The sequence below is a fragment of the Trifolium pratense genome, linkage group LG5 (assembly GCF_020283565.1).
Source record: "Trifolium pratense cultivar HEN17-A07 linkage group LG5, ARS_RC_1.1, whole genome shotgun sequence".
Lineage (NCBI taxonomy): Eukaryota > Viridiplantae > Streptophyta > Magnoliopsida > Fabales > Fabaceae > Trifolium > Trifolium pratense.
Window position 1 is genome coordinate 51762002 of NC_060063.1, and position 22497 is coordinate 51784498.

Consider the following 22497-nt stretch of genomic DNA (forward strand, 5'->3'; position numbering starts at 1 on the left):
GAGGCCAAGAAGAGCTAAATGTAATTGGTTACACTGATGCTAGCTTCCAAATAGATAGGGATGACTTTAGGTCGCAATCAGGCTATGTGTTTTGCATAAATGGTGGCGCTGTGAGCTGGAAGAGTTCAAAGCAAGATACAGTTGCTGATTCTACAACCGAAGCTGAGTACATCGCTGCATCAAATGCAGCAAAGGAAGCTGTTTGGATAAAGAAGTTCATTACTGAACTTGGCATATTCCCTAGCATTGTGGATCCCATTGAATTATTTTGTGACAACAATGGTGCAATCGCACAAGCTAAGGAACCAAGATCTCACCAAAAGTCCAAACACATACTCAGGCGCTATCATCTTATTCGAGAAATAATTGATAGAGGAGATGTGAAAATATGCAGAGTACCAACACTTGACAATGCTGCTGATCCACTTACAAAGCCTCTTGCTCAGCCGAAGCATGAGGGCCACACTAGGGGCATAGGTATTAGGAGTATGCCTGATTGGCTCTAGTGCTAGTGGGAGATTGTTGGTGTAAGCCCTAGAGGCCAATTATTTATAATTGCATGATACTTGTATTGGATAATTTACTTATTAAATAAAGGCTTTTTCTTTATTATGTTTATGTGTTAAATAATAATAGAGTCCCTAGAATAGTAAGTTCATTGAATGGAACGTTAAGTGTGACTTAATCGTGAGATTCCATTAAATATAAGAACACTATTCTTAAACATATCCATAGTCAAGCTTTATTGTGAAATGGGATAACGTTAAAGCATAAAGACTATTATGTTGGTAGACTGATGATCATATCTCACTGATCATGGATAATGAGTTATCAAGTCTTCACATAGATATAAATGTTAAGGGTAACTTTATATCGGATTGACCCACCATGAGAATACTACATAGAGTGTTATGAAATGTCATAAGTTTTCTCATAGTGATAAAAGGTGTATCCCACCCTTCGACCTAAAACCAGCATGTACCCTAGATGCAGGAGTGTAATACCTTGTTGCCATTCAAACGTTATCCGTAACTGGATAATTATAAAGTTGGTTGATGGGTATCCCACGAATCATGCTGAGGGACATGAGTGACCTAGATGGAATTTGTCCCTCCTACATAACGGGAGATATGTCTATGGGCCCAATATTGAACTAGACAAGGATGACATACTATGCCTTGTGTTCAATATAGACATGAGGGCAAAAGGGTAATTGTGCACAAGATATTTATCACGGAAAGGTTAGTCAGATCACGTGACATTCCTGTGACTTGGGTAACAGTGATGTGTTGCTAGATACCGCTCACTGTTTATAATATTACGATTAATATTATTGCCAACGTCATAAGAACCTACAGGGTCACACACATAAGGACAGTTAAGAAGGAAAAAATAAGTAAGACTTATTGCGGGGGTGCAGTTAGTGACAAACGGTTATTGGGCTTGAGAAGCCCAATTTCGTGTAAACTAAAGACCTCATAAGAAACTCTATAAATAGAGCCTTATGAAGTTCAGTAGTTATGTTTTTAACAAACCCTAACCGAATTTAGAGAAATTCTGAATTTCTCTAAACCCTAAACCGCACAAAATTCCCTCAGCCTTCATCCAAGAACAGCTAGCACTGTGAGATCGAAGGTTCCTGTTCCTGTGGACTAAGTGGAGGTGCTGCAAGTGCGGTGCTTGTGATCAAGAAAGGCGGCCACAAATTTGTTCTTCAAAGGTAATATTCTAGACCTGATCATGCTCATTCACAAGAATCCATTGATGGGAAATTTTAATTTTAAAATTCCGCTGCGTTTATAAAAGTGTTTATGAATCGATTTCCCAACAATTGCTCCTTATACAGGCCATAGCTGGCATTGACCTAAATTGGTATGATGCTCATGCAACCTTCTACGGTGATCCTTCTAGAGCTGGAACCATGCGTAAGTTCTAAAATTAAACTTCGATTTTTTACTTTATAACATTTTAGATGATACAAATCGTTTATACGTAATTTATTCTCTCAACAATAAAGAACAATGAATCTCAATTATTTTGTTTGTCTAATATTCTTCACCCACATGCAATTATAAATAAAATCATATTTCAATAATGGACTTGCAATTATTTTGTTTGTGGTTATGGTGATCTGTACAAACAAGGATATGGACTTGCAAACACAGCACTAAGCACAGCTCTATTCAATAATGGAGCTACTTGTGGTGCTTGTTTTCAGTTATTTTGTGTCAACGATCCCCAATGGTGCATAAAGGGCGCAAAGCCAATCACAGTAACCGCAACAAATTTTTGTCCTCCAAATTCCGCCCAGCCCGGTGCTTGTAACCCACCACTAAAACACTTTGACTTAAGTTATAAAATGTTCACTTCTATTGCCTACGAAAAAGGCGGTATCATACCCGTTAAATATCGACGTGTTTCATGTGTGAAACAAGGGGGTGTTAGGTTTGAGATCAACGAAAACCCTAATTTCTTGTTTGTTTTGGTGTTCAATGTTGCCAATGCTGGTGATGTTTCTCGTGTTAGTGTCAAAGGGTCTAAGACTGGATGGATTCCCATGAAGCGCAATTTTGGACAAAAGTGGAATACTGGAGTGAATTTGGTAGGACAAGCTTTGTCATTTCAAGTTACTACAAGTGATGGAAAAACTTTGGAGTTTTATTCAGTTTCTCCTTACAACTGGCAATTTGGACAGACTTATCAGAGCCAGGGTAATTTTTAGATAAAATTTAACTCATAAATATATCAAGTCAAAAAATTATTAGGAGAATTGAGTTAAGAGACAATAATTATTGTGAGTATCATGTTATTTCAATTCTAGCATTTTGATGAAATAAAAGTCTACGGTTTATAATTTTTAAAATGGTTTTCTTGTACACCTTTTCGTTGTATAATTTATGTTTAAATGATATTTCCAAATCCACTTAGAATTCTAGTTTGTTTTTGCCATTTATATATATAAAAAAATACTAATTTGTTTTTTTGGTCAATATTTTTAGACTTATATAAATGACATTTTTCACAAGTGAATTGTATATAGACTTATAAAAAACTTACATATTGTGAAATTCTATATACAATTCATTTGTTAAAAAAGCTATTTAATACATTCAAGACAAATTTAGTTATTATATATATACATGTGAGTGTATGCGCGCGCATACACTTTTTTATGGTATATATATTCATTAATATTGTACGTAATAGAGTATAGTTGTCGATATTTGGGGCATTTATCTATTATTAAAGCTTGCGCGTCAGTGACAGAGTTGTTCAATGAATCAACCTTATTATCTCATTGTTTCTCGTATTTCATCGCTATCACGTATAAAAACTGTGGAATATGATTCATTTTCTCCTTATCAAGTTCCGGAGATGAATCCACTCTCATTCAACTCGAAACTCCGAATTATCTATAACTTCCTTCATGGTACAATAATACGTGGAACAAACCCTAACCCCGTTAAAACTTTTGCTCCAAATAAGCCCATACCACTTTTCGCATGGATAATTTTTCCTAACTTAGAAAATTAATACCTCTCTGGACACCCTTATTTGAACCCCACCAAAAAGAATTCATCATCCTCTCCAATTTTTCACCGAGGGATGACGGTAGCAAAAATGTGCTCATATAGTAAGTTGGAATAGCTTGAGTCACAAATTTCACAAACAAATGACAAGTATCACTAAAACTCACATAACATTTTTCACATGCTCCATTAAATTTTTCTTTCTATAGGCAGAGTGACAAATACCACTGAAACTTGCATACACAATTGCAAAGTTTCGAGTTTGACCTTGGATGAAAGTAGCACCGTTTGAAACATTTTTTTGAGATTTCATATTATAGAAGAAGGAAAAATTACACTCACAACCCCTGAAATCTATTTAAATGATATCGACAACTCCCTCTAGTTTTATAAACTTACACTAATCTCCCTTTAATTCATATCAAATACACAAATACCTCCCTTTCTCATTAACGATGTTCATTTTCTGTTAACTGTTTTCATAGTTTTTTTTTTATAAGAAACTTTTTTCATAGTTGATCGTTGTTAAATGTTGAACATGTCACCCCAATTTACAATCAAATTAGTTTTATCATTAGTATTATGTTGACGACAGCCAATTATGTGATTATCGTTTCAAATAAGTTGTTGTTATATGTTTTATTTATAGTCAATTAGCTCTATATCGTCTTTATACCAACAAAATGTAACAAAAAGAAAGAGAAAGGGAATTTGGTTCGAGAAAACTAAGAGGTTGATGGGACATAAGATGAAATGGTGATGAAGTCATTTTATAGAATCTTAAGCAAAAATGAGTTGACTTTATTGTGGTGTTTGCCCTCTTTTAGGCCTGGTTTGTTTCAGACTTTCTAGCAAAAAAAAAAAAATCAATTTTTTTTAATTTTACTTGTGTTTGTTTTAGATTTTTTCAAAAATCATTTTAGTAAAAAGAAAATCATTTTTTCCTACAAAATGAAAAGCTATTTCCAATAGCTTTTTTCAAAATCTATTATTTTGAAAATCATTTTCTGAGAATTTATCCTATATATGCAAATGTTAATTCTTTAATGAATTTATCTTCTTTATTTTTTGGACAATTGACTTTTTATTAGTCTTGAGAGTTGACTATTATTTTTAGTCGTCTCGAGAATTGACTTTATTTCTTTATTTGTCTTGAGAATTGAAATATATCCTTTTATATTTATTTTGATTTCCTTTAAATACCATCATTTATTCACCACTCTAACATGCAAATATTCCACAACCCTTTTTTGTGTCTTTGACGTACCTCAGTCATGGCTATGTCTCACTCTTTCATTCCTCTGGTCTTTTTCATATTGCTACTTATACAGGCCATAGCTGGCATTGACCTAAATTGGTATGATGCTCATGCAACCTTCTACGGTGGTCCTTCAGGAGCTGGAACCATGCGTAAGTTCTAAAATTAAACTTCGATTTTTTACTTTATAACATTTTAGATGATACAAATCGTTTATACGTAATTTATTCTCTCAACAATAAAGAACAATGAATCTCAATTATTTTGTTTGTCTAATATTCTTCACCCACATGCAATTATAAATAAAATCATATTTCAATTTTTTAATATCATATGGTATGCGTTAGATGAAGTTCAGATGACTAATCCTTATTATTTATTATATATACATGAATTAAGAATAAATGAGCAACAAATCGTGCCGCTAATCCTTTCTTGTATTTGTGCAGAGGGGGCTTGTGGTTATGGTGATCTGTACAAACAAGGATATGGACTTGCAAACACAGCACTAAGCACAACTCTATTCAATAATGGAGCTACTTGTGGTGCTTGTTTTCAGTTATTTTGTGTCAACGATCCCCAATGGTGCATAAAGGGCGCAAAGCCAATCACAGTAACCGCAACAAATTTTTGTCCTCCAAATTCCGCCCAGCCCGGTGCTTGTAACCCACCACTAAAACACTTTGACTTAAGTTATAAAATGTTCACTTCTATTGCCTACGAAAAAGGCGGTATCATACCCGTTAAATATCGACGTGTTTCATGTGTGAAACAAGGGGGTGTTAGGTTTGAGATCAACGGAAACCCTAATTTCTTGTTTGTTTTGGTGTTCAATGTTGCCAATGCTGGTGATGTTTCTCGTGTTAGTGTCAAAGGGTCTAAGACTGGATGGATTCCCATGAAGCGCAATTTTGGACAAAAGTGGAATACTGGAGTGAATTTGGTAGGACAAGCTTTGTCATTTCAAGTTACTACAAGTGATGGAAAAACTTTGGAGTTTTATTCAGTTTCTCCTTACAACTGGCAATTTGGACAGACTTATCAGAGCCAGGGTAATTTTTAGATAAAATTTAACTCATAAATATATCAAGTCAAAAAATTATTAGGAGAATTGAGTTAAGAGACAATAATTATTGTGAGTATCATGTTATTTCAATTCTAGCATTTTGATGAAATAAAAGTCTACGGTTTATAATTTTTAAAATGGTTTTCTTGTACACCTTTTCGTTGTATAATTTATGTTTAAATGATATTTCCAAATCCACTTAGAATTCTAGTTTGTTTTTGCCATTTATATATATAAAAAAATACTAATTTGTTTTTTTGGTCAATATTTTTAGACTTATATAAATGACATTTTTCACAAGTGAATTGTATATAGACTTATAAAAAACTTACATATTGTGAAATTCTATATACAATTCATTTGTTAAAAAAGCTATTTAATACATTCAAGACAAATTTAGTTATTATATATATACATGTGAGTGTATGCGCGCGCATACACTTTTTTATGGTATATATATTCATTAATATTGTACGTAATAGAGTATAGTTGTCGATATTTGGGGCATTTATCTATTATTAAAGCTTGCGCGTCAGTGACAGAGTTGTTCAATGAATCAACCTTATTATCTCATTGTTTCTCGTATTTCATCGCTATCACGTATAAAAACTGTGGAATATGATTCATTTTCTCCTTATCAAGTTCCGGAGATGAATCCACTCTCATTCAACTCGAAACTCCGAATTATCTATAACTTCCTTCATGGTACAATAATACGTGGAACAAACCCTAACCCCGTTAAAACTTTTGCTCCAAATAAGCCCATACCACTTTTCGCATGGATAATTTTTCCTAACTTAGAAAATTAATACCTCTCCGGACACCCTTATTTGAACCCCGCCAAAAAGAATTCATCATCCTCTCCAATTTTTCACCGAGGGATGACGGTAGCAAAAATGTGCTCATATAGTAAGTTGGAATAGCTTGAGTCACAAATTTCACAAACAAATGACAAGTATCACTAAAACTCACATAACATTTTTCACATGCTCCATTAAATTTTTCTTTCTATAGGCAGAGTGACAAATACCACTGAAACTTGCATACACAATTGCAAAGTTTCGAGTTTGACCTTGGATGAAAGTAGCACCGTTTGAAACATTTTTTTGAGATTTCATATTATAGAAGAAGGAAAAATTACACTCACAACCCCTGAAATCTATTTAAATGATATCGACAACTCCCTCTAGTTTTATAAACTTACACTAATCTCCCTTTAATTCATATCAAATACACAAATACCTCCCTTTCTCATTAACGATGTTCATTTTCTGTTAACTGTTTTCATAGTTTTTTTTTTATAAGAAACTTTTTTCATAGTTGATCGTTGTTAAATGTTGAACATGTCACCCCAATTTACAATCAAATTAGTTTTATCATTAGTATTATGTTGACGACAGCCAATTATGTGATTATCGTTTCAAATAAGTTGTTGTTATATGTTTTATTTATAGTCAATTAGCTCTATATCGTCTTTATACCAACAAAATGTAACAAAAAGAAAGAGAAAGGGAATTTGGTTCGAGAAAACTAAGAGGTTGATGGGACATAAGATGAAATGGTGATGAAGTCATTTTATAGAATCTTAAGCAAAAATGAGTTGACTTTATTGTGGTGTTTGCCCTCTTTTAGGCCTGGTTTGTTTCAGACTTTCTAGCAAAAAAAAAAAATCAATTTTTTTTAATTTTACTTGTGTTTGTTTTAGATTTTTTCAAAAATCATTTTAGTAAAAAGAAAATCATTTTTTCCTACAAAATGAAAAGCTATTTCCAATAGCTTTTTTCAAAATCTATTATTTTGAAAATCATTTTCTGAGAATTTATCCTATATATGCAAATGTTAATTCTTTAATGAATTTATCTTCTTTATTTTTTGGACAATTGACTTTTTATTAGTCTTGAGAGTTGACTATTATTTTTAGTCGTCTCGAGAATTGACTTTATTTCTTTATTTGTCTTGAGAATTGAAATATATCCTTTTATATTTATTTTGATTTCCTTTAAATACCATCATTTATTCACCACTCTAACATGCAAATATTCCACAACCCTTTTTTGTGTCTTTGACGTACCTCAGTCATGGCTATGTCTCACTCTTTCATTCCTCTGGTCTTTTTCATATTGCTACTTATACAGGCCATAGCTGGCATTGACCTAAATTGGTATGATGCTCATGCAACCTTCTACGGTGGTCCTTCAGGAGCTGGAACCATGCGTAAGTTCTAAAATTAAACTTCGATTTTTTACTTTATAACATTTTAGATGATACAAATCGTTTATACGTAATTTATTCTCTCAACAATAAAGAACAATGAATCTCAATTATTTTGTTTGTCTAATATTCTTCACCCACATGCAATTATAAATAAAATCATATTTCAATTTTTTAATATCATATGGTATGCGTTAGATGAAGTTCAGATGACTAATCCTTATTATTTATTATATATACATGAATTAAGAATAAATGAGCAACAAATCGTGCCGCTAATCCTTTCTTGTATTTGTGCAGAGGGGGCTTGTGGTTATGGTGATCTGTACAAACAAGGATATGGACTTGCAAACACAGCACTAAGCACAGCTCTATTCAATAATGGAGCTACTTGTGGTGCTTGTTTTCAGTTATTTTGTGTCAACGATCCCCAATGGTGCATAAAGGGCGCAAAGCCAATCACAGTAACCGCAACAAATTTTTGTCCTCCAAATTCCGCCCAGCCCGGTGCTTGTAACCCACCACTAAAACACTTTGACTTAAGTTATAAAATGTTCACTTCTATTGCCTACGAAAAAGGCGGTATCATACCCGTTAAATATCGACGTGTTTCATGTGTGAAACAAGGGGGTGTTAGGTTTGAGATCAACGGAAACCCTAATTTCTTGTTTGTTTTGGTGTTCAATGTTGCCAATGCTGGTGATGTTTCTCGTGTTAGTGTCAAAGGGTCTAAGACTGGATGGATTCCCATGAAGCGCAATTTTGGACAAAAGTGGAATACTGGAGTGAATTTGGTAGGACAAGCTTTGTCATTTCAAGTTACTACAAGTGATGGAAAAACTTTGGAGTTTTATTCAGTTTCTCCTTACAACTGGCAATTTGGACAGACTTATCAGAGCCAGGGTAATTTTTAGATAAAATTTAACTCATAAATATATCAAGTCACAAAATTATTAGGAGAATTGAGTTAAGAGATAATAATTATTGTGAGTATCATGTTATTTCAATTCTAGCATTTTGATGAAATAAAAGTCTACGGTTTATAATTTTTAAAATGGTTTTCTTGTACACCTTTTCGTTGTATAATTTATGTTTAAATGATATTTCCAAATCCACTTAGAATTCTAGTTTGTTTTTGCCATTTATATATAAAAAAAATACTAATTTGTTTTTTTGGTCAATATTTTTAGACTTATATAAATGACATTTTTCACAAGTGAATTGTATATAGACTTATAAAAAACTTACATATTGTGAAATTCTATATACAATTCATTTGTTAAAAAAGCTATTTAATACATTCAAGACAAATTTAGTTATTATATATATACATGTGAGTGTATGCGCGCGCATACACTTTTTTATGGTATATATATTCATTAATATTGTACGTAATAGAGTATAGTTGTCGATATTTGGGGCATTTATCTATTATTAAAGCTTGCGCGTCAGTGACAGAGTTGTTCAATGAATCAACCTTATTATCTCATTGTTTCTCGTATTTCATCGCTATCACGTATAAAAACTGTGGAATATGATTCATTTTCTCCTTGTCAAGTTCCGGAGATGAATCCACTCTCATTCAACTCGAAACTCCGAATTATCTATAACTTCCTTCATGGTACAATAATACGTGGAACAAACCCTAACCCCGTTAAAACTTTTGCTCCAAATAAGCCCATACCACTTTTCGCATGGATAATTTTTCCTAACTTAGAAAATTAATACCTCTCCGGACACCCTTATTTGAACCCCACCAAAAAGAATTCATCATCCTCTCCAATTTTTCACCGAGGGATGACGGTAGCAAAAATGTGCTCATATAGTAAGTTGGAATAGCTTGAGTCACAAATTTCACAAACAAATGACAAGTATCACTAAAACTCACATAACATTTTTCACATGCTCCATTAAATTTTTCTTTCTATAGGCAGAGTGACAAATACCACTGAAACTTGCATACACAATTGCAAAGTTTCGAGTTTGACCTTGGATGAAAGTAGCACCGTTTGAAACATTTTTTTGAGATTTCATATTATAGAAGAAGGAAAAATTACACTCACAACCCCTGAAATCTATTTAAATGATATCGACAACTCCCTCTAGTTATATAAACTTACACTAATCTCCCTTTAATTCATATCAAATACACAAATACCTCCCTTTCTCATTAACGATGTTCATTTTCTGTTAACTGTTTTCATAGTTTTTTTTTTATAAGAAACTTTTTTCATAGTTGATCGTTGTTAAATGTTGAACATGTCACCCCAATTTACAATCAAATTAGTTTTATCATTAGTATTATGTTGACGACAGCCAATTATGTGATTATCGTTTCAAATAAGTTGTTGTTATATGTTTTATTTATAGTCAATTAGCTCTATATCGTCTTTATACCAACAAAATGTAACAAAAAGAAAGAGAAAGGGAATTTGGTTCGAGAAAACTAAGAGGTTGATGGGACATAAGATGAAATGGTGATGAAGTCATTTTATAGAATCTTAAGCAAAAATGAGTTGACTTTATTGTGGTGTTTGCCCTCTTTTAGGCCTGGTTTGTTTCAGACTTTCTAGCAAAAAAAAAAAATCAATTTTCTTTAATTTTACTTGTGTTTGTTTTAGATTTTTTCAAAAATCATTTTAGTAAAAAGAAAATCATTTTTTCCTACAAAATGAAAAGCTATTTCCAATAGCTTTTTTCAAAATCTATTATTTTGAAAATCATTTTCTGAGAATTTATCCTATATATGCAAATGTTAATTCTTTAATGAATTTATCTTCTTTATTTTTTGGACAATTGACTTTTTATTAGTCTTGAGAGTTGACTATTATTTTTAGTCGTCTCGAGAATTGACTTTATTTCTTTATTTGTCTTGAGAATTGAAATATATCCTTTTATATTTATTTTGATTTCCTTTAAATACCATCATTTATTCACCACTCTAACATGCAAATATTCCACAACCCTTTTTTGTGTCTTTGACGTACCTCAGTCATGGCTATGTCTCACTCTTTCATTCCTCTGGTCTTTTTCATATTGCTACTTATACAGGCCATAGCTGGCATTGACCTAAATTGGTATGATGCTCATGCAACCTTCTACGGTGGTCCTTCAGGAGCTGGAACCATGCGTAAGTTCTAAAATTAAACTTCGATTTTTTACTTTATAACATTTTAGATGATACAAATCGTTTATACGTAATTTATTCTCTCAACAATAAAGAACAATGAATCTCAATTATTTTGTTTGTCTAATATTCTTCACCCACATGCAATTATAAATAAAATCATATTTCAATTTTTTAATATCATATGGTATGCGTTAGATGAAGTTCAGATGACTAATCCTTATTATTTATTATATATACATGAATTAAGAATAAATGAGCAACAAATCGTGCCGCTAATCCTTTCTTGTATTTGTGCAGAGGGGGCTTGTGGTTATGGTGATCTGTACAAACAAGGATATGGACTTGCAAACACAGCACTAAGCACAACTCTATTCAATAATGGAGCTACTTGTGGTGCTTGTTTTCAGTTATTTTGTGTCAACGATCCCCAATGGTGCATAAAGGGCGCAAAGCCAATCACAGTAACCGCAACAAATTTTTGTCCTCCAAATTCCGCCCAGCCCGGTGCTTGTAACCCACCACTAAAACACTTTGACTTAAGTTATAAAATGTTCACTTCTATTGCCTACGAAAAAGGCGGTATCATACCCGTTAAATATCGACGTGTTTCATGTGTGAAACAAGGGGGTGTTAGGTTTGAGATCAACGGAAACCCTAATTTCTTGTTTGTTTTGGTGTTCAATGTTGCCAATGCTGGTGATGTTTCTCGTGTTAGTGTCAAAGGGTCTAAGACTGGATGGATTCCCATGAAGCGCAATTTTGGACAAAAGTGGAATACTGGAGTGAATTTGGTAGGACAAGCTTTGTCATTTCAAGTTACTACAAGTGATGGAAAAACTTTGGAGTTTTATTCAGTTTCTCCTTACAACTGGCAATTTGGACAGACTTATCAGAGCCAGGGTAATTTTTAGATAAAATTTAACTCATAAATATATCAAGTCACAAAATTATTAGGAGAATTGAGTTAAGAGATAATAATTATTGTGAGTATCATGTTATTTCAATTCTAGCATTTTGATGAAATAAAAGTCTACGGTTTATAATTTTTAAAATGGTTTTCTTGTACACCTTTTCGTTGTATAATTTATGTTTAAATGATATTTCCAAATCCACTTAGAATTCTAGTTTGTTTTTGCCATTTATATATAAAAAAAATACTAATTTGTTTTTTTGGTCAATATTTTTAGACTTATATAAATGACATTTTTCACAAGTGAATTGTATATAGACTTATAAAAAACTTACATATTGTGAAATTCTATATACAATTCATTTGTTAAAAAAGCTATTTAATACATTCAAGACAAATTTAGTTATTATATATATACATGTGAGTGTATGCGCGCGCATACACTTTTTTATGGTATATATATTCATTAATATTGTACGTAATAGAGTATAGTTGTCGATATTTGGGGCATTTATCTATTATTAAAGCTTGCGCGTCAGTGACAGAGTTGTTCAATGAATCAACCTTATTATCTCATTGTTTCTCGTATTTCATCGCTATCACGTATAAAAACTGTGGAATATGATTCATTTTCTCCTTATCAAGTTCCGGAGATGAATCCACTCTCATTCAACTCGAAACTCCGAATTATCTATAACTTCCTTCATGGTACAATAATACGTGGAACACACCCTAACCCCGTTAAAACTTTTGCTCCAAATAAGCCCATACCACTTTTCGCATGGATAATTTTTCCTAACTTAGAAAATTAATACCTCTCCGGACACCCTTATTTGAACCCCACCAAAAAGAATTCATCATCCTCTCCAATTTTTCACCGAGGGATGACGGTAGCAAAAATGTGCTCATATAGTAAGTTGGAATAGCTTGAGTCACAAATTTCACAAACAAATGACAAGTATCACTAAAACTCACATAACATTTTTCACATGCTCCATTAAATTTTTCTTCCTATAGGAAAAGTGACAAATACCACTGAAACTTGCATACACAATTGCAAAGTTTCGAGTTTGACCTTGGATGAAAGTAGCACCGTTTGAAACATTTTTTTGAGATTTCATATTATAGAAGAAGGAAAAATTACACTCACAACCCCTGAAATCTATTTAAATGATATCGACAACTCCCTCTAGTTTTATAAACTTACACTAATCTCCCTTTAATTCATATCAAATACACAAATACCTCCCTTTCTCATTAACGATGTTCATTTTCTGTTAACTGTTTTCATAGTTTTTTTTTTTATAAGAAACTTTTTTCATAGTTGATCGTTGTTAAATGTTGAACATGTCACCCCAATTTACAATCAAATTAGTTTTATCATTAGTATTATGTTGACGACAGCCAATTATGTGATTATCGTTTCAAATAAGTTGTTGTTATATGTTTTATTTATAGTCAATTAGCTCTATATCGTCTTTATACCAACAAAATGTAACAAAAAGAAAGAGAAAGGGAATTTGGTTCGAGAAAACTAAGAGGTTGATGGGACATAAGATGAAATGGTGATGAAGTCATTTTATAGAATCTTAAGCAAAAATGAGTTGACTTTATTGTGGTGTTTGCCCTCTTTTAGGCCTGGTTTGTTTCAGACTTTCTAGCAAAAAAAAAAATCAATTTTTTTTAATTTTACTTGTGTTTGTTTTAGATTTTTTCAAAAATCATTTTAGTAAAAAGAAAATCATTTTTTCCTACAAAATGAAAAGCTATTTCCAATAGCTTTTTTCAAAATCTATTATTTTGAAAATCATTTTCTGAGAATTTATCCTATATATGCAAATGTTAATTCTTTAATGAATTTATCTTCTTTATTTTTTGGACAATTGACTTTTTATTAGTCTTGAGAGTTGACTATTATTTTTAGTCGTCTCGAGAATTGACTTTATTTCTTTATTTGTCTTGAGAATTGAAATATATCCTTTTATATTTATTTTGATTTCCTTTAAATACCATCATTTATTCATCACTCTAACATGCAAATATTCCACAACCCTTTTTTGTGTCTTTGACGTACCTCAGTCATGGCTATGTCTCACTCTTTCATTCCTCTGGTCTTTTTCATATTGCTACTTATACAGGCCATAGCTGGCATTGACCTAAATTGGTATGATGCTCATGCAACCTTCTACGGTGGTCCTTCAGGAGCTGGAACCATGCGTAAGTTCTAAAATTAAACTTCGATTTTTTACTTTATAACATTTTAGATGATACAAATCGTTTATACGTAATTTATTCTCTCAACAATAAAGAACAATGAATCTCAATTATTTTGTTTGTCTAATATTCTTCACCCACATGCAATTATAAATAAAATCATATTTCAATTTTTTAATATCATATGGTATGCGTTAGATGAAGTTCAGATGACTAATCCTTATTATTTATTATATATACATGAATTAAGAATAAATGAGCAACAAATCGTGCCGCTAATCCTTTCTTGTATTTGTGCAGAGGGGGCTTGTGGTTATGGTGATCTGTACAAACAAGGATATGGACTTGCAAACACAGCACTAAGCACAGCTCTATTCAATAATGGAGCTACTTGTGGTGCTTGTTTTCAGTTATTTTGTGTCAACGATCCCCAATGGTGCATAAAGGGCGCAAAGCCAATCACAGTAACCGCAACAAATTTTTGTCCTCCAAATTCCGCCCAGCCCGGTGCTTGTAACCCACCACTAAAACACTTTGACTTAAGTTATAAAATGTTCACTTCTATTGCCTACGAAAAAGGCGGTATCATACCCGTTAAATATCGACGTGTTTCATGTGTGAAACAAGGGGGTGTTAGGTTTGAGATCAACGGAAACCCTAATTTCTTGTTTGTTTTGGTGTTCAATGTTGCCAATGCTGGTGATGTTTCTCGTGTTAGTGTCAAAGGGTCTAAGACTGGATGGATTCCCATGAAGCGCAATTTTGGACAAAAGTGGAATACTGGAGTGAATTTGGTAGGACAAGCTTTGTCATTTCAAGTTACTACAAGTGATGGAAAAACTTTGGAGTTTTATTCAGTTTCTCCTTACAACTGGCAATTTGGACAGACTTATCAGAGCCAGGGTAATTTTTAGATAAAATTTAACTCATAAATATATCAAGTCACAAAATTATTAGGAGAATTGAGTTAAGAGATAATAATTATTGTGAGTATCATGTTATTTCAATTCTAGCATTTTGATGAAATAAAAGTCTACGGTTTATAATTTTTAAAATGGTTTTCTTGTACACCTTTTCGTTGTATAATTTATGTTTAAATGATATTTCCAAATCCACTTAGAATTCTAGTTTGTTTTTGCCATTTATATATAAAAAAAATACTAATTTGTTTTTTTGGTCAATATTTTTAGACTTATATAAATGACATTTTTCACAAGTGAATTGTATATAGACTTATAAAAAACTTACATATTGTGAAATTCTATATACAATTCATTTGTTAAAAAAGCTATTTAATACATTCAAGACAAATTTAGTTATTATATATATATATACATGTGAGTGTATGCGCGCGCATACACTTTTTTATGGTATATATATTCATTAATATTGTACGTAATAGAGTATAGTTGTCGATATTTGGGGCATTTATCTGTTATTAAAGCTTGCGCGTCAGTGACAGAGTTGTTCAATGAATCAACCTTATTATCTCATTGTTTCTCGTATTTCATCGCTATCACATATAAAAACTGTGGAATATGATTCATTTTCTCCTTATCAAGTTCCGGAGATGAATCCACTCTCATTCAACTCGAAACTCCGAATTATCTATAACTTCCTTCATGGTACAATAATACGTGGAACACACCCTAACCCCGTTAAAACTTTTGCTCCAAATAAGCCCATACCACTTTTCGCATGGATAATTTTTCATAACTTAGAAAATTAATACCTCTCCGGACACCCTTATTTGAACCCCACCAAAAAGAATTCATCATCCTCTCCAATTTTTCACCGAGGGATGACGGTAGCAAAAATGTGCTCATATAGTAAGTTGGAATAGCTTGAGTCACAAATTTCACAAACAAATGACAAGTATCACTAAAACTCACATAACATTTTTCACATGCTCCATTAAATTTTTCTTCCTATAGGAAAAGTGACAAATACCACTGAAACTTGCATACACAATTGCAAAGTTTCGAGTTTGACCTTGGATGAAAGTAGCACCGTTTGAAACATTTTTTTGAGATTTCATATTATAGAAGAAGGAAAAATTACACTCACAACCCCTGAAATCTATTTAAATGATATCGACAACTCCCTCTAGTTTTATAAACTTACACTAATCTCCCTTTAATTCATATCAAATACACAAATACCTCCCTTTCTCATTAACGATGTTCATTTTCTGTTAACTGTTTTCATAGTTTTTTTTTTATAAGAAACTTTTTTCATAGTTGATCGTTGTTAAATGTTGAACATGTCACCCCAATTTACAATCAAATTAGTTTTATCATTAGTATTATGTTGACGACAGCCAATTATGTGATTATCGATTCAAATAAGTTGTTGTTATATGTTTTATTTATAGTCAATTAGCTCTATATCGTCTTTATTCCAACAAAATGTAACAAAAAGAAAGAGAAAGGGAATTTGGTTCGAGAAAACTAAGAGGTTGATGGGACATAAGATGAAATGGTGATGAAGTCATTTTATAGAATCTTAAGCAAAAATGAGTTGACTTTATTGTGGTGTTTGCCCTCTTTTAGGCCTGGTTTGTTTCAGACTTTCTAGCAAAAAAAAAAATCAATTTTTTTTTAATTTTACTTGTGTTTGTTTTAGATTTTTTCAAAAATCATTTTAGTAAAAAGAAAATCATTTTTTCCTACAAAATGAAAAGCTATTTCCAATAGCTTTTTTCAAAATCTATTATTTTGAAAATCATTTTCTGAGAATGTATCCTATATATGCAAATGTTAATTCTTTAATGAATTTATCTTCTTTATTTTTTGGACAATTGACTTTTTATTAGTCTTGAGAGTTGACTATTATTTTTAGTCGTCTCGAGAATTGACTTTATTTCTTTATTTGTCTTGAGAATTGAAATATATCCTTTTATATTTATTTTGATTTCCTTTAAATACCATCATTTATTCACCACTCTAACATGCAAATATTCCACAACCCTTTTTTGTGTCTTTGACGTACCTCAGTCATGGCTATGTCTCACTCTTTCATTCCTCTGGTCTTTTTCATATTGCTACTTATACAGGCCATAGCTGGCATTGACCTAAATTGGTATGATGCTCATGCAACCTTCTACGGTGGTCCTTCAGGAGCTGGAACCATGCGTAAGTTCTAAAATTAAACTTCAATTTTTTACTTTATAACATTTTAGATGATACAAATCGTTTATACGTAATTTATTCTCTCAACAATAAAGAACAATGAATCTCAATTATTTTGTTTGTCTAATATTCATCACCCACATGCAATTATAAATAAAATCATATTTCAATTTTTTAATATCATATGGTATGCGTTAGATGAAGTTCAGATGACTAATCCTTATTATTTGTTATATATACATGAATTAAGAATAAATGAGCAACAAATCGTGCCGCTAATCCTTTCTTGTATTTGTGCAGAGGGGGCTTGTGGTTATGGTGATCTGTACAAACAAGGATATGGACTTGCAAACACAGCACTAAGCACAGCTCTATTCAATAATGGAGCTACTTGTGGTGCTTGTTTTCAGTTATTTTGTGTCAACGATCCCCAATGGTGCATAAAGGGCGCAAAGCCAATCACAGTAACCGCAACAAATTTTTGTCCTCCAAATTCCGCCCAGCCCGGTGCTTGTAACCCACCACTAAAACACTTTGACTTAAGTTATAAAATGTTCACTTCTATTGCCTACGAAAAAGGCGGTATCATACCCGTTAAATATCGACGTGTTTCATGTGTGAAACAAGGGGGTGTTAGGTTTGAGATCAACGGAAACCCTAATTTCTTGTTTGTTTTGGTGTTCAATGTTGCCAATGCTGGTGATGTTTCTCGTGTTAGTGTCAAAGGGTCTAAGACTGGATGGATTCCCATGAAGCGCAATTTTGGACAAAAGTGGAATACTGGAGTGAATTTGGTAGGACAAGCTTTGTCATTTCAAGTTACTACAAGTGATGGAAAAACTTTGGAGTTTTATTCAGTTTCTCCTTACAACTGGCAATTTGGACAGACTTATCAGAGCCAGGGTAATTTTTAGATAAAATTTAACTCATAAATATATCAAGTCACAAAATTATTAGGAGAATTGAGTTAAGAGATAATAATTATTGTGAGTATCATGTTATTTCAATTCTAGCATTTTGATGAAATAAAAGTCTACGATTTATAATTTTTAAAATGGTTTTCTTGTACACCTTTTCGTTGTATAATTTATGTTTAAATGATATTTCCAAATCCACTTAGAATTCTAGTTTGTTTTTGCCATTTATATATAAAAAAAATACTAATTTGTTTTTTTGGTCAATATTTTTAGACTTATATAAATGACATTTTTCACAACTGAATTGTATATAGACTTATAAAAAACTTACATATTGTGAAATTCTATATACAATTCATTTGTTAAAAAAGCTATTTAATACATTCAAGACAAATTTAGTTATTATATACTAGCGGGCCAGACAGGCGCGTTCCGCGCCTGCCTGTGTCTAACTTATGTCCAACAAAAATGTCTTATGTTATGATGAATTTGTTAATAAAAGATTTTTATTGCTAAAAAAATAAGGATATTGTTGGTATTATGAAAAATCGACACCAAAAATATTTGTATTCTCTTTTTATATAGTATAGATGTAGTATTAAGTTGGTTATCATTCATGTATAGGCAACTCATTTGCCACTTATTCACATTTTTATGATTTAAAATTTTTTTATTTTTAAATTGATTAGTTAATGGAAGTTGTGAAACTAAGTCAAGGGTAAAATAGGTATATTGAAAAGTCCATCCCAAACTCACCTATCCTTTTTATATATTGTTATAGATATACATGTGAGTGTATGCGCGCGCATACACTTTTTTATGGTATATATATTCATTAATATTGTACGTAATAGAGTATAGTTGTCGATATTTGGGGCATTTATCTGTTATTAAAGCTTGCGCGTCAGTGACAGAGTTGTTCAATGAATCAACCTTATTATCTCATTGTTTCTCGTATTTCATCGCTATCACGTATAAAAACTGTGGAATATGATTCATTTTCTCCTTATCAAGTTCCGGAGATGAATCCACTCTCATTCAACTCGAAACTCCGAATTATCTATAACTTCCTTCATGGTACAATAATACGTGGAACACACCCTAACCCCGTTAAAACTTTTGCTCCAAATAAGCCCATACCACTTTTCGCATGGATAATTTTTCCTAACTTAGAAAATTAATACCTCTCCGGACACCCTTATTTGAACCCCACCAAAAAGAATTCATCATCCTCTCCAATTTTTCACCGAGGGATGACGGTAGCAAAAATGTGCTCATATAGTAAGTTGGAATAGCTTGAGTCACAAATTTCACAAACAAATGACAAGTATCACTAAAACTCACATAACATTTTTCACATGCTCCATTAAATTTTTCTTCCTATAGGAAAAGTGACAAATACCACTGAAACTTGCATACACAATTGCAAAGTTTCGAGTTTGACCTTGGATGAAAGTAGCACCGTTTGAAACATTTTTTTGAGATTTCATATTATAGAAGAAGGAAAAATTACACTCACAACCCCTGAAATCTATTTAAATGATATCGAAAACTCCCTCTAGTTTTATAAACTTACACTAATCTCCCTATAATTCATATCAAATACACAAATACCTCCCTTTCTCATTAATGATGTTCATTTTCTGTTAACTGTTTTCATAGTTTTTTTTTTATAAGAAACTTTTTTCATAGTTGATCGTTGTTAAATGTTGAACATGTCACCCCAATTTACAATCAAATTAGTTTTATCATTAGTATTATGTTGACGACAGCCAATTATGTGATTATCGTTTCAAATAAGTTGTTGTTATATGTTTTATTTATAGTCAATTAGCTCTATATCATCTTTATTCCAACAAAATGTAACAAAAAGAAAGAGAAAGGGAATTTGGTTCGAGAAAACTAAGAGGTTGATGGGACATAAGATGAAATGGTGATGAAGTCATTTTATAGAATCTAAAGCAAAAATGAGTTGACTTTATTGTGGTGTTTGCCCTCTTTTAGGCCTGGTTTGTTTCAGACTTTCTAGCAAAAAAAAAAATCAATTTTTTTTTATTTTACTTGTGTTTGTTTTAGATTTTTTCAAAAATCATTTTAGTAAAAAGAAAATCATTTTTTCCTACAAAATGAAAAGCTATTTCCAATAGCTTTTTTCAAAATCTATTATTTTGAAAATCATTTTCTAAGATTTTATCATATATATGCAAATGTTAATTCTTTAATGAATTTATCTTCTTTATTTTTTGGACAATTGACTTTTTATTAGTCTTGAGAGTTGACTATTATTTTTAGTCGTCTCGAGAATTGACTTTATATCTTTATTTATCTTGAGAATTGAAATATATCCTTTTATATTTATTTTCATTTCCTTTAAATACCATCATTTATTCACCACTCTAACATGCAAATATTCCACAACCCTTTTTTGTGTCTTTGACGTACCTCAGTCATGGCTATGTCTCACTCTTTCATTCCTCTGGTCTTTTTCATATTGCTACTTATACAGGCCATAGCTGGCATTGACCTAAATTGGTATGATGCTCATGCAACCTTCTACGGTGGTCCTTCAGGAGCTGGAACCATGCGTAAGTTCTAAAATTAAACTTCAATTTTTTACTTTATAACATTTTAGATGATACAAATCGTTTATACGTAATTTATTCTCTCAACAATAAAGAACAATGAATCTCAATTATTTTGTTTGTCTATTATTCTTCACCCACATGCAATTATAAATAAAATCATATTTCAATTTTTTAATATCATATGGTATGCGTTAGATGAAGTTCAGATGACTAATCCTTATTATTTATTATATATACATGAATTAAGAATAAATGAGCAACAAATCGTGCCGCTAATCCTTTCTTGTATTTGTGAAGAGGGGGCTTGTGGTTATGGTGATCTGTACAAACAAGGATATGGACTTGCAAACACAGCACTAAGCACAGCTCTATTCAATAATGGAGCTACTTGTGGTGCTTGTTTTCAGTTATTTTGTGTCAACGATCCCCAATGGTGCATAAAGGGCGCAAAGCCAATCACAGTAACCGCAACAAATTTTTGTCCTCCAAATTCCGCCCAGCCCGGTGCTTGTAACCCACCACTAAAACACTTTGACTTAAGTTATAAAATGTTCACTTCTATTGCCTACGAAAAAGGCGGTATCATACCCGTTAAATATCGACGTGTTTCATGTGTGAAACAAGGGGGTGTTAGGTTTGAGATCAACGGAAACCCTAATTTCTTGTTTGTTTTGGTGTTCAATGTTGCCAATGCTGGTGATGTTTCTCGTGTTAGTGTCAAAGGGTCTAAGACTGGATGGATTCCCATGAAGCGCAATTTTGGACAAAAGTGGAATACTGGAGTGAATTTGGTAGGACAAGCTTTGTCATTTCAAGTTACTACAAGTGATGGAAAAACTTTGGAGTTTTATTCAGTTTCTCCTTACAACTGGCAATTTGGACAGACTTATCAGAGCCAGGGTAATTTTTAGATAAAATTTAACTCATAAATATATCAAGTCACAAAATTATTAGGAGAATTGAGTTAAGAGATAATAATTATTGTGAGTATCATGTTATTTCAATTCTAGCATTTTGATGAAATAAAAGTCTACGGTTTATAATTTTTAAAATGGTTTTCTTGTACACCTTTTCGTTGTATAATTTATGTTTAAATGATATTTCCAAATCCACTTAGAATTCTAGTTTGTTTTTGCCATTTATATATAAAAAAAATACTAATTTGTTTTTTTGGTCAATATTTTTAGACTTATATAAATGACATTTTTCACAAGTGAATTGAATATAGACTTATAAAAAATTACATATTGTGAAATTCTATATACAATTCATTTGTTAAAAAAGCTATTTAATACATTCAAGATAAATTTAGTTATTATATATATACATGTGAGTGTATGCGCGCACATACACTTTTTTATGGTATATATATATTCATTAATAGTGTACGTAATAGAGTATAGTTGTCGAAATTTGGGGCATTTATCTGTTATTAAAGCTTGCGCGTCAGTGACAGAGTTTTTCAATGAATCAATCTTATTATCTCATTGTTTCTCGTATTTCATCGCTATCACGTATAAAAACTGTGGAATATGATTCATTTTC

At 31.9% G+C, this 22497-nt stretch overlaps 7 protein-coding genes across 7 annotated transcripts; all 7 read left to right on the forward strand.

Annotated features, from left to right (window-relative positions):
* The first annotated feature begins 976 nt into the window (after positions 1-976).
* Positions 977-2722, forward strand: LOC123886875 (expansin-A23-like). The gene is made up of 3 exons (XM_045936149.1): positions 977-997; positions 1847-1925; positions 2145-2722. The coding sequence occupies exons 1-3, from the start codon at positions 977-979 to the stop codon at positions 2720-2722; spliced, it is 678 nt and encodes a 225-aa protein (XP_045792105.1).
* Positions 2723-4792: 2070 nt separating this feature from the next.
* Positions 4793-5873, forward strand: LOC123885756 (expansin-A23-like). The gene is made up of 2 exons (XM_045935073.1): positions 4793-4940; positions 5238-5873. Exons 1-2 carry the CDS (start codon positions 4805-4807, stop codon positions 5849-5851), a joined length of 750 nt encoding a protein of 249 aa, XP_045791029.1. The 5' UTR covers positions 4793-4804; the 3' UTR covers positions 5852-5873.
* Positions 5874-7920: 2047 nt separating this feature from the next.
* LOC123885606 (expansin-A23-like) lies at positions 7921-9072 on the forward strand. The gene is made up of 2 exons (XM_045934892.1): positions 7921-8068; positions 8366-9072. The coding sequence occupies exons 1-2, from the start codon at positions 7933-7935 to the stop codon at positions 8977-8979; spliced, it is 750 nt and encodes a 249-aa protein (XP_045790848.1). The 5' UTR covers positions 7921-7932; the 3' UTR covers positions 8980-9072.
* Positions 9073-11047: 1975 nt separating this feature from the next.
* LOC123885708 (expansin-A23-like) lies at positions 11048-12199 on the forward strand. Its single transcript, XM_045935021.1, has 2 exons — positions 11048-11195; positions 11493-12199. The coding sequence occupies exons 1-2, from the start codon at positions 11060-11062 to the stop codon at positions 12104-12106; spliced, it is 750 nt and encodes a 249-aa protein (XP_045790977.1). The 5' UTR covers positions 11048-11059; the 3' UTR covers positions 12107-12199.
* A 1975-nt stretch (positions 12200-14174) lies between these two features.
* LOC123885624 (expansin-A23-like) lies at positions 14175-15326 on the forward strand. Its single transcript, XM_045934913.1, has 2 exons — positions 14175-14322; positions 14620-15326. The coding sequence occupies exons 1-2, from the start codon at positions 14187-14189 to the stop codon at positions 15231-15233; spliced, it is 750 nt and encodes a 249-aa protein (XP_045790869.1). The 5' UTR covers positions 14175-14186; the 3' UTR covers positions 15234-15326.
* A 1979-nt stretch (positions 15327-17305) lies between these two features.
* LOC123885669 (expansin-A23-like) lies at positions 17306-18416 on the forward strand. Its single transcript, XM_045934969.1, has 2 exons — positions 17306-17453; positions 17751-18416. The coding sequence occupies exons 1-2, from the start codon at positions 17318-17320 to the stop codon at positions 18362-18364; spliced, it is 750 nt and encodes a 249-aa protein (XP_045790925.1). The 5' UTR covers positions 17306-17317; the 3' UTR covers positions 18365-18416.
* A 2388-nt stretch (positions 18417-20804) lies between these two features.
* On the forward strand, positions 20805-21956 carry LOC123885577 (expansin-A23-like). The gene is made up of 2 exons (XM_045934860.1): positions 20805-20952; positions 21250-21956. The coding sequence occupies exons 1-2, from the start codon at positions 20817-20819 to the stop codon at positions 21861-21863; spliced, it is 750 nt and encodes a 249-aa protein (XP_045790816.1). The 5' UTR covers positions 20805-20816; the 3' UTR covers positions 21864-21956.
* Positions 21957-22497: the final 541 nt, after the last annotated feature.

Coding starts and splice junctions, on each gene's coding strand:
- LOC123886875 (XM_045936149.1), top strand. CDS start 977: ATGTACCCTAGATGCAGGAGT. Junction 998..1,846: donor TGTACCCTAGATGCAGGAGT/GTAATACCTTGT, acceptor CTCCTTATACAG/GCCATAGCTGGCATTGACCT. Junction 1,926..2,144: donor TTCTAGAGCTGGAACCATGC/GTAAGTTCTAAA, acceptor TGTACAAACAAG/GATATGGACTTGCAAACACA.
- LOC123885756 (XM_045935073.1), top strand. CDS start 4,805: ATGGCTATGTCTCACTCTTTCATTCCTCTGGTCTTTTTCATATTGCTA. Junction 4,941..5,237: donor TTCAGGAGCTGGAACCATGC/GTAAGTTCTAAA, acceptor GTATTTGTGCAG/AGGGGGCTTGTGGTTATGGT.
- LOC123885606 (XM_045934892.1), top strand. CDS start 7,933: ATGGCTATGTCTCACTCTTTCATTCCTCTGGTCTTTTTCATATTGCTA. Junction 8,069..8,365: donor TTCAGGAGCTGGAACCATGC/GTAAGTTCTAAA, acceptor GTATTTGTGCAG/AGGGGGCTTGTGGTTATGGT.
- LOC123885708 (XM_045935021.1), top strand. CDS start 11,060: ATGGCTATGTCTCACTCTTTCATTCCTCTGGTCTTTTTCATATTGCTA. Junction 11,196..11,492: donor TTCAGGAGCTGGAACCATGC/GTAAGTTCTAAA, acceptor GTATTTGTGCAG/AGGGGGCTTGTGGTTATGGT.
- LOC123885624 (XM_045934913.1), top strand. CDS start 14,187: ATGGCTATGTCTCACTCTTTCATTCCTCTGGTCTTTTTCATATTGCTA. Junction 14,323..14,619: donor TTCAGGAGCTGGAACCATGC/GTAAGTTCTAAA, acceptor GTATTTGTGCAG/AGGGGGCTTGTGGTTATGGT.
- LOC123885669 (XM_045934969.1), top strand. CDS start 17,318: ATGGCTATGTCTCACTCTTTCATTCCTCTGGTCTTTTTCATATTGCTA. Junction 17,454..17,750: donor TTCAGGAGCTGGAACCATGC/GTAAGTTCTAAA, acceptor GTATTTGTGCAG/AGGGGGCTTGTGGTTATGGT.
- LOC123885577 (XM_045934860.1), top strand. CDS start 20,817: ATGGCTATGTCTCACTCTTTCATTCCTCTGGTCTTTTTCATATTGCTA. Junction 20,953..21,249: donor TTCAGGAGCTGGAACCATGC/GTAAGTTCTAAA, acceptor GTATTTGTGAAG/AGGGGGCTTGTGGTTATGGT.